The 11,658-nt window shown below is 41.6% G+C and overlaps 1 protein-coding gene across 1 annotated transcript; it reads right to left on the bottom strand.

Moving 5' to 3' along the window:
• Positions 1–10,869: 10,869 nt before the first annotated feature.
• Positions 10,870–11,436, bottom strand: LOC110734925. The gene has a single exon (XM_021915048.1). It carries the CDS (start codon positions 11,434–11,436, stop codon positions 10,870–10,872), a length of 567 nt encoding a protein of 188 aa, XP_021770740.1.
• Between the last annotated feature and the right edge of the window lie 222 nt (positions 11,437–11,658).

Raw genomic sequence — 11,658 nt, 5'->3', positions numbered from 1 at the left:
TAGAACTTTGAAAGAAACCTAGAATCTCTATCAGACACAATATTTTTGTAGGGTTTTGTAGTGACCCTCACTACGCGGAAAGAAACCCCCCAAGACCCGCCCCGATAACTAAAACAATTAAAGCATGCAAATATAATTAATACATAATACTAGACGCGTGCTTCGCTCGCTAAACGAGCTCTTACTTGAACCTCGCAAATGCAAGGCCTTTGACGGTTCGTACCCTCGAACCCGACCCGATCGTCCTAAGCCCCGAAGGTTAGTCGGGAACCGGACAAAATATAAACTTTGGAGTTTTACGAACTTAAGGTATTCTCAACAATGGAGATGCCTTTATAACTCCACTCAAGTGTGTATCCTCAAAATCCCAACCAAGTGGATATTTATAGAGAATGGGGACTTTAACCCTTTGTTCATGATCAATGTGGGATCATGTGCAATTGTGATAATTTATTTAATTCTAAATTAAATAATTAATCAAAGCAATCACCATGCAACAAGTGTCAAGGGGAGAGAGAGAGTTAGGTGAGGACCATGACCATGGGAGGGACCATTGCCTTGCTCCCCAAGGCATGCTCCAAGCATTGGTCCCCACCTCTCACAAACTGGCATAACCAAGGGCTAATGGGCTGGCAGCCAGCTAGCATGCCAGCACGCACTAGCTGGCCTAGCTAGCACGCACAGCCCCAGCCAACACATGCGAGTTGCGTGCTGCTGGGCTGCTGGGCGCTGGGCGTTGCTAGTGCTGTTGCTGCCTAGCTATCGCACACGCACACACACTAGGCGATGCCTGGCATGACGCTACTGTGCGAGGCTGCGAGCACGCTGCACGCTGCGATGCCATGCATGCACACGCACACACGCAAAGGCCTAACCATGTGATAGGTTGTGCTGTGTGCTGCGATGGTGCCACAGCCCTAGGCATACACACACACACACACAAGTGCCTAGCACTGTGATGGTGTTGTGCTTGTGCGATGGGCTGCGATAGTGATGCTATGCCATGCGAAGGCTGCGATGGCATCCAGGCACCCAAGCACACATGCTGCGGTGGTGTTGTGCCATGCGAAGGCACGCACACACGCAAGCATGCTTCTGCGATAGGCTTCCTTGTGCGCCTAGCACACATGGCGCGCTTAGCACACACATGGTGCGCCTAGCACACACATGGTGCGCCTAGGCTTGCGATAAGCTAGCCTAGCCTAGGACTTCACATGGCTAGGCCAATGTGATGCTACGGCTATGCTCGTAATTGTTGTTTATGATTTTGCGACGCTCGATCTCGACGCCCTAGGCTCGATATCCGACGTCTGTGTTCGTAAAACTCCGACGACTCATTGAATCCTTCATATTAATTCGTCGTCTCAGACCGGTTGTTCGATTGGGTTCGACCCGAAGAGTTCAGTTAAGATTAAAGTGTAATATTAATTATACCTTAATATTACTGATCTGAAGTGGCCTCCACCTAGGCATTCCGATCACTTGACCTTACTGAAGAATTAGCTCTGTAATAATTTTGAACCCTTTATCAGAATAATACACTTGTTGGAAGGACACCATTCCTTTCAATCTTTTGGAACTCCATGTACCTCACAACATTTTTGATGTAAGCTTTTGCAAGTTTCCCATCTTCCAGGTTTCCTTCATTGGTATAAACACTGCAGATTTTGTAAGTCTATCCACCACTACCTAAATGGTGTCATTTCCATTCTTTGACTTTGGGAGGCAAGTCACAAAGTCCATTGAAATACAATCCCATTTCCATCCAAGAACTTCCAATAATTGCACCGTTCCTTGCTGTCTTTTGTGTTCTATCTTCAATTTCTAGCAAGATAGACACTTTGCCACAAATTTAGCAACTTCATTCTTCATTCTGGGCCACCAATACATCTTTTTCAATTCTTTATATAACTTGTCCCCTCCTGGGTGTACTGAGTATGGTGTACTGTGACCTTCTTCCATCAAATTTCTGTTTACCTCCTCACATTTTTGTGGTACACACCAACAGCCATTGTACCTTAAGCTCCCATCGTCATGAATTTTAAAATCCATAGCCTTTCCTTGCTTTATTTTCTCACGAATCCTATGAAAGGAATGGTGTCCTTCCAACAAGTGTATTATTCTGATAGAGGGTTCTGAATTATTACAGAGCTAATTCTTCAGTAAGGTCAAGTGATCGGAATGCCTAGGTGGAGGCCACTTCCGATCAGTAATATTAAGGTATAATTAATATTACAACTTAATCTTAACTGAACCCTTCGGGTCAAACCCAATCGAACAACCGATCCGAGACGACGAATTAATCTGAAGGATTTAATAAGTCGTCGGAGTTTTACGAACACAGACGTCGGATATCGAGCCTAGGGCATCTTGACCGAGCGTCGCAAAATCACAATCGACAAATTTGAGCGTAGCCGTAACATCACACTGGCATATCCATGTGGACTGCTAGGCTGGGCTTGCTCAACGCGAGCCTAGACGCACCATGCGTGCTAATGGCACTACGCAGCCCATCGCAGCACCATGTGCGTGTGTGCATACCTTCGCAAGGCACAGCAGCACCGCAACATGTATGCATGGGTGCCTAGGCACCATTGCAGGCCACGCACCAAGCACAGCATCCTTGCGTGTGTGCGTGTGCGTAGGCACTATCGCAGGCCACGCACCAAGCACAGCATCCTTGCGTATGTGCGTGTGCGTAGACGCCCTCGCAGGCCAAGCACCTAGCACAGCACACTTGTGCGTGTGCGTGTGTGTGTGCCTAGCACCATCGCCAAGCACGTATGCTGGGCCAATGCGTGCATGGGTGCGCTATGCGTGCCTGTGCACATTGGCCTGGGCGTGCCAATGCTTGGGAGTGCTAGTGCGTGCCAGGGGCCAGCACCAGCGCCTAGCTAGCAAGCAGCATCGCCTGGCTAGCTAGCAAGCAGCAGCTGCGCTGGGCGTGCTATGCGTGCTGGAAAGGGGCCAGCTGGCGTGCTAGCTGGCGAGCAGCACAGCTGCCTTGCACATGAGTCGTTTTGGATGAGGGGACCATTGCTTGGAGCAATGGCTTGGGGATCAAGGCAATGGTCCCCCCAAGCCTTTGGTCCTCACTTGGCTCTCTCTATTATTGTGCCATGTGTCGATTTATGATTGAATTGATTAATCATTTAATTTTGGAATTAAATAATTATCATTTCACCAACTCTCCCACATTGGTGGGAGATTAGAAATCAAGGGTCCATTTCCCTATAAATACCAAGGGATGGGTATTTGGGAAGGATACACTTGAGTTGAAAAGTAAAGGAAACTCCATTGTTGAGCATACCTTGAAATTCGTAAAACTCTAGTTTGTTTTGTCCGGGCCTTGACTAACCTTCGAGGCGTAGGACGATCGGGTCGTCTTCGAGGGTACGATCCCGTCGGAGACCTCGCACTATCGGGGTTCAAGTAAGAGCTCATAGTTGAGCGAAGCACGCGTCAAAGGTATAATCTTTTATCCTTTCTTATGCTTTAAATTATGTTTTGCTTGTTAATTGCATTTATTATGGGGGCGGGTCTTGGCGGGTTTCTTTCCGCGTAGTGTGGGTCACTACGAAACCCTACAGCGGTATTGGAGCCACGCTCCTTTTAATTTTTGCAATTATTTATTAATTAAGGTGTTTTAAAGTAAGATTTAAATTCTGGTTTTGCTTTTCTAATTAGATTAGAAGCTCGTTTTAATTAATTTTAAAACTCGTATTTTTTCTCGATTTGGCTGTCGAACCCAGATTTTGGCTCAAAAATAGTGATTTTTGGGTGGAATCGACATTCTGAAACAGATTCATCCCTTTCAAGACCTGTCCAAAAGCTAAATTCGAACCAGAAACCCAAGTTTTTGGGGTTTTTTTTGTTTTTCAACGAAAATTTTAAATCTTTTTAAGCCTTCATTGATGCAAGCATTACAAGGTTAGAATAAATGCATTATTGCATCCCTAATCTACTGCTATTTTAAATATCCTTAAGCATAATTATGGAGTTTTAATTAGTGGTTGAGTTGATATGCTATTTGTCACACAAACTTGATTTTTCACTATTATGCAAATAAATTGCATTAATGTGTGAATGTTCAATGTGAATGTATAATTTTAAGTTCCCAAGTATGTTAAAGATGTAATCTCTAAAAGTTTAAATGATTGGAACTCTAACCCTAAATTCCATATTGAACAAAATTCGGATTTTTCATTTTGGTTGATTAAAATCCATGAAGTTCAAAATACTTGTGAGTAAAATTTTGATTAATCTTCATATTGGAAGATGTAATCTTGTTATTTTACACAAGTATGAAAGTTGGAAATTTTTTTATCATTAGATGGTTAATTTATTTTTTCCAACTCCTATTTGTCAAATCCATTATTAATTTGCATATTGGCTAAATTAATTATGGACATAGCTCATTCAATTTTAAGCATAAAGAAAGACCTAAAAATTGTTTCAAAATAATTTTTGAATGATTTAGGTATATACACCATTAAAATTGAATTTAATTAAGTTAGACTTATTTTATTTTAATTTTTTCCTCAAATAATTGATTCTAAAATAAAATTTAGAGTTAATTTATGCCACACATAAATCGGGATTAAAACCCCGAGTAAAATGCACGCAAATCGATGCAAAATCACAAGCGTCACCAAGGCTAGCAGGGCCGCCTAGCAGCCACAGGTAGGCTGCCTATGGTGCGCACATGGGCTAAGCATCGAAGGTGTGTGGCTGTGTGGCGAGGGATGCTAGGGGCTGATGTGCGTGGGGCAGTGGCTGGGAGCTGGCTTGCGAGGGGATGCTGCTGGGCAGCATGGCAGCAAGCACCAGCCTAGCGCACCACTTGCTGGCAGGCGCCAACATGCTAGCTAGCACGCGTAGCATGCTAGGCAAGCTGCTGGTGCTAGCAGCGTGGCTTGCTGTGTTGGGCACTGCATGCTAGCACCACGCACCATAGCATAAGGCATGGGCTGCCTAGCAGCCATGGTGCGCACCCGCCAAGCAATTGTGTGGGCTAATTTGCTTAATTTTTTACCTATGTATTTTTGTGAAAATCTTGCCGTTTTTAAATAATTTATGTAATTATTTTAACGAGGTTAGACCTCGAATTTTTCGGCTTTTGCAAAATTTTGATTTTGACAAATTATGGGTTAGGCCAACTTAATTAATCGGATTGATTAAGTATGGATGCGGAATTTAGTGGGAGCTTAGTTGATTACTTAAGCAATTTGCATTTTAGAAATAATGGATTAAACAACTTTGACTAGTTTTAATTAGGAGCGTTAATCGGATTAACCACCTAAGTTAGTTACTAGTTTTGCGTGTTTAATTATGTATTTCGTAATATTTATGGGCCATTCACAAATAGTGAATGGGTGAATGAAAATTTGTTTTCAAAATAGGTTATTGAAAAAGGCAACTAGTAGGGCCCGACTAGGATAGAAAATACGGACTGCGTTCCATTATGTATTTTTGTAAATCTAAATACGGTCTACGAACCGTTATGTATTTTTTTACTTTAGATTAATCTTAGTCGTACTAGCTAGTTATTTTATTTTGGCCAAGATGTCTCAAGACGGCGTTTCGATGAAGACAAGCCAAGATGAAGACCCTTGAAGATTTGAAGATTTCAAGGGGTCATGCTAGTTGCCAAATGCATCGATTTATGCTTCATATATATAATTGTTATATATATGAACGTTAGATGCATGTCTAGGATTTCATATGTTGCGACGATTAGTTAAGTTCACTTAAATCAACCAACATAGAAACCCTAGATCCCTTAAAATATTGAGCTAAAATTTGTCGTTCCAAGAACAACACTTACCGAACTAATGCGCGTATGTGATGGCCTACGCCAAAGCGAGGCATCACTACTTCCCTAGGAATGTAAGGTATACTAGGTATAACAGTTGTCTTGGATAAGCTCAACGATATCAGTAAGGAGTCCTTAGATGTCGTGGCAAAAGAGATAAAATGTCAAGAATGCATTGGATGGGACATTTTATCAAACCGAGAGTACCTTAGAGCTATTAGCAATTGGATTGCTTACCTTAAGATATTTAATGATTAAGACAAGCCAAAGCATGCTTAACCATTTCTTAATCTTTGCATGGGATCTCGGAATCATTTTATTCTCGCCCAAAAGAGACAAATTTATCAATGCGTGGATAAAATGCTCAATAAGATTGAAAATTTGCATGAACGCTTTTAAATTTCAACTTATTTATTTATGAATGGTTTTTCATTTCAAATTCTTTCAATTGTAGAACAATGTCTGCAAGTAACTCAAACAACAACCAATTCTATTTACGCTCAATTCTCGACAAGGAGAAGTTGAGCGGGCCAAACTTTCTTGATTGGCAAAGAAATCTGCGCATTGTACTAATGCAAGAGCAAAAGGAATACATCCTTGATGAGGAAATGCCCGACGCTCCCAATGAGGAGGTCACTCAGGCTGCCCTTAACCGATGGCAAAGTGCCAATCGGGATGTCAATTGCATCATGTTGGCCACTATGTCTCCGGACCTTCAAAAGACTTTCTTTGAAAAGGAGACGACTTTTGAGATCATTTCTGAGCTTCAGAATATGTTTCAAGAGCAGGCCCGAACTAAAAGGTTCGAAACCCACAGGCAGATCCTTGAGAGCAAGCTCAAGAAAGGAGAGCCAGTCAGCCCGCATGTCCTCAAAATGATTGGATTATTTGAGAACATGGAAAGGCTTGATGCTGGGTATTTAACTGAGATGGGAATTGACATCATTCTCCACTCACTTCACAGAGGCTATGATCAGTTCAAGATGAACTATAATATGCATAGCATGGAGAAAACCCTTACCGAGCTTCATGGTATGTTGAAGCAAGCCGAGCAAACCCTCAAGGATAAGGGCAAGCATGACATGCTCATGGTGAGGAAGGGAAAGCCATTCAAACTTCCGGGCAAGAAGAAGAGCTTTAAAGGGAAAAACAGAAATTTTCCGCCTAAGTCAAACACTGCCAAGGGCAGCAAGGACAAAAAGGTAGCCTCTTCCAAATCCGATTCCGAATGTTTCTACTTCAAGAAGAAGGGACATTGGAAACGGGATTGCCTCAAATTCAAGGAAGATAAGAAGAACGGCACTGTTGCTTCTTCATCAGGTATTTTTGTTATAGACTTAAACTTCACTAGCAAAACATCATGGGTATTAGATACCGGATGTGGCTCACACCTTTGTTCCAATGCTCAGGGACTAAGGATAAATAGGAGGCTAGAGAAGGGAGAGGTCGAGCTTCGGGTCGGCAATGGAGCAAGAATGTATGCCGTCTCCGTTGGAACTCTCAGTTTGTCATTGCCCTCTAGGCTTATTTTAGAACTTGACAATTGGTATCATGTTCCTAGAGTTACCAAAAACATTATTTCAATATTGGCGTTGGACGCCAAAGGTTTTGAATTTCGAATTAAGAACAACAGTTGTTCATTTTATTTCGATAATGTTTTATATGGTAAAGCATATTCAGAAAATGGTCTTGATGTGCTTTCTCTTAACAAACAAGTCTAACATTGATGATACCGCCAAAAAGGCTAAGACCATCGAGTCGAATCAAACCTACTTGTGGCATTGTCGTCTTGGCCATATTAACGTCACGCATCAAAAAACTTCTACAAGAAGGTGTTCTTCACTCATTCGACTTGGAGTCGTTTGAAAATTGCGAAGGATGTCTATTAGGCAAGATGATAAAACAGCCATTAACCAAGTTAGGAGAAAGGGCAAGTGACTTATTAGGTCTAATACATACGGATGTATGTGGACTAATGAGTACACCCTCAAGACAAGGTTACCGATATTTCATCACCTTCACCGACGATTTTAGTAGATATGGCTATATCTACTTAATGTCGAATAAATCTGAATCATTTGACAAATTCAAAGAATTTCAGAAAGAAGTTGAAAATCAACTTGGCAAGAAAATTAAAGCACTTCGATCGGATCGAGGTGGTGAATATTTGAGCCATAAATTCGACGATCACTTGAAAGAAAATGGTATTCTTTTATAGTTGACACCTCCCGGAACTCCTCAATGGAACGGAGTGTCCGAACAGAGGAATAGAACCTTGTTAGATATGGTTCGATCAATGATAAGTCTTAGTGAACTTCCTATCTCTTTCTGGGGACATGCGCTACAAACCGCGGCACTAATTTAACACTGAACCGAGCTCCGTCAAAAGCTGTTGAAAAGACTCCATATGAATTATGGACTAAGAAACCTCCTAGGTTGTCTTTTCTCAAGATTTGGGGATGCGAAGCATATGTCAAACGATTAATTTCGGACAAACTTCACCCAAAATCGGATAAGTGTTTCTTTGTGGGATACCCAAAAGAAACCAAAGGGTATTACTTCTACAATAAATCCGAGAACAGAGTGTTTGTTGCTCATGATGGTGTCTTTTTTGAGAAGGAACACCTTTCCAAAATGACAAGTGGGAGGACAATCGAACTCGACAAAGTTCGAGAGGACGAGCAACAATGTCAACCTGATAAAACTGACAATCTAAGTGCTTTGGAAGCAGCTGAGAAGATTGGTCAGAATCAAACAGACATTGTAAATGCTCAACCTATTACCCTTCGTAGGTCCCAATGGCAAAGATCTCAACCAAACAGATACCTTGGTATTGTCTTAACCGATGATAAAGACATCCTAGTTATGGATGGAGATGAGCCAACGACATACAAGCAAGCTATGACGAACCCCGAATCTTCTAAACGACAAGAGGCCATGAAATCCGAGATGGACTCCATGTCTGAAAATCAAGTCTGGGACTTGGTGAATTTGCCCGAAGGTTACACACCCATTGGTTGCAAATGGATCTTCAAATTGAAAACAGACAAGGATGGAAATGTATCGATATACAAGGCTAGACTGGTGGCAAAAGGTTATAGACAAGTCCACGGGATTGACTATGATGAAACCTTTTCACCGGTTGCAATGCTAAAGTCTGTCCAGATTATTCTAGTGATTGCTGCATAGTACGATTATGAAATATGGCAAATGGATGTCAAAACCGCCTTCCTAAATGGGATTTTGGAAGAAATTGTGTACATGACACAGCCAGAAGGTTTTGTTGATCCGAGCAACGCTAGAAAGGTTTGCAAGCTTAAGAAGTCCATTTATGGACTAAAGCAAGCCAGCAGGGGTTGGAATCTGCGATTTGATGAAGCCATCATCAAGTTTGGTTTTATCAAGAATCCAGATGAATCTTGTGTATACAAGAAGGTTAGTGGGAGTGACATCGCATTCCTTGTCCTATATGTCGATGACATACTGCTCATTGGAAACAGCACAAAATTACTGGAGTCCGTAAAGGGCTGGTTGGGAAAGTGCTTTTCAATGAAGGACTTAGGAGAGGCACAGTACATATTGGGCATCAAGATCTACAGGGATAGATCTAAGAGGATGATTGGATTGAGCCGGAGTACTTACATTGATAAAGTACTGGCATGATTCAACATGTAGAATGCCAAGAGAGGGCATCTACCCATGTCCCATGGCGTAACTCTCAGCAAGAAACAGTGTCCACAGACACCTGTTGAGCGAGAGAGAATGGATCATATTCCATATGCTTCGCTGATTGGGTCGATCATGTATGCCATGATATGTACTAGGCCAGATGTATCGTATGCCTTGAGTGCTACGAGCCGATACCAATCAAACCCAGGAGAGGCGCATTGGACTGCGGCCAAGAATATCCTGAAGTACCTGAAAAGGAACAAGGATAAATTCCTGGTTTATGGTGGCCATAAAGACCTGGTTGTTGAAGGTTACACCGACGCTAGCTTCCAGACTGACAGAGACGACTTCAAGTCACAGTCAGGATACATATTCTGTCTGAATGGAGGAGCGTTTAGCTGGAAGAGTGCCAAGCAGAGCACCACTACAGATTCTATAACTGAAGCCGAGTACTTGGCAGGTTCAGAAGCCGCTAAGGAGACTGTTTGGATTCGCAAGTTCATCAGTCAACTCGGTGTTATACCCTCCATCAAGGGTCCGATAGATCTCTACTGTGACAACAATAGAGCTATCGCTCAGGCTAGAGAGCCAAGAGAGCACCAAAAGGTCAAACATGTCCAAAGGCGATTTCACATGATAAGGGAATGAAAATCTGAAGGTGAAATCAGAATTTGCAAGATCGGCACGGATGATAATGTGGCCGATCCTTTGACTAAACCTCTGCCTCAATTGAAACACAACAAGCACGTTGAGGCAATGGGAATCAAGCACGTTGGAGACTGGCTTTGAAATTCCCTGTACATGTGTTTTAATTGAACTAGATGTTTTAACGTAACACACTACATTGAAACCATTCATTTATGGAGGAATTGATTTGTATGCAAAATTATCATTCACTCCATTGTTATTTAATTGTGGTTTAGAATTAAATAATGAGTCCGTTCGATTTATGGAAATATTCAAAACAGGGTATCAAGACCATGTCTTGGATAAAGAAACACCTGTGTAAGTGAACTTTGAATATTTAAATCGAAATTATCCCTAATCGAGGTCATCTAAATGATGGACGATTGATGACCACCAGAGATTAGTGTGTAGTATGATTTACAGCACCGTTTCTTGTACTGCTAGGACATGATGGTCATAAATCATTTGCACAGGTGCCAGTTTGGAACTGCGCTGGATAGACCTATGAGAGTACTTTAAGAGATTCAAAATTTTCATAAGTACATTTCTTTTTTTTTTTTTTTGGTAAGCAAGCAAATATTATTACCAAAGAAACAACTTACAAGGAGTTGTACAATACACCCAAACTACACAAGCCAAAAAGGCACACAACCACCACCAACCAGAGGGCAAGCCCTCTCACCACCAACCACAACCCATTAAGGCACACTAGCTCTAAGGCTAAAAAGCCATTTACAATGATTCCTATCCCATTTACAATTAACAAGATGCCTACACCTATCTACTGTTTCTATACAGATCACTTTACACAAAATTTTAGGAAGAAACACAGCTTTCTGCCAAAGGACATGGTTCCTGGCAAACCAGATATGATACACAATAGCTGATAAAGCAGCCATTCCAACTTTCCTGTAAATAGGTTCTTTGAGATGCTTGCACCACTGCTTCCAAATTTCCTCAATGCTGTAAGAAGTGTCTCTAATCTTTAACCAATCAGCAATCAAGGCAACACACCTCTTGCTATAATTGCACTCAAAGAACAGGTGATTCCTGTTCACAATAGCATCACCACACAGCAGACACCTGTTGTCATTACAGATGCCAAATCTTTCCAATCTGTCCCTTGTTTTGAGCTTATTGTGAATTGCAAGCCATGAAATGAACATGTGCTTAGGAGAATTGAACTGATTCCAAACCCAGGATTTCCAATCAACTTCCTGACCAAAACCATGTAACCAGTCATAGACCTCATGAATGACATACATTTTCACAAACAAATTGTCCAAGATAAATTTTTGTGGATATCTCTTCACAAAAATTATAATGAAGAAAATACCAATTCAATTTGAATGGATTCAAAATGATGTTACTACATGGATCGGGATTATAAATTCTTCGAGTTTCGTCTATTAAATAACATTGAAATTTAAGTAGGTGAAAGGTTTGTTTTAAATTCTCAAGTTGCAAATAATTAGTTACCAAGATCT

This window comes from Chenopodium quinoa, unplaced genomic scaffold (genome assembly GCF_001683475.1).
Source record: "Chenopodium quinoa cultivar QQ74 unplaced genomic scaffold, ASM168347v1, whole genome shotgun sequence".
Taxonomy (NCBI): domain Eukaryota; kingdom Viridiplantae; phylum Streptophyta; class Magnoliopsida; order Caryophyllales; family Amaranthaceae; genus Chenopodium; species Chenopodium quinoa.
The sequence above is the reverse complement of the archived record's forward strand: the minus strand, read 5'-3'. Positions and strand labels throughout refer to the sequence as shown.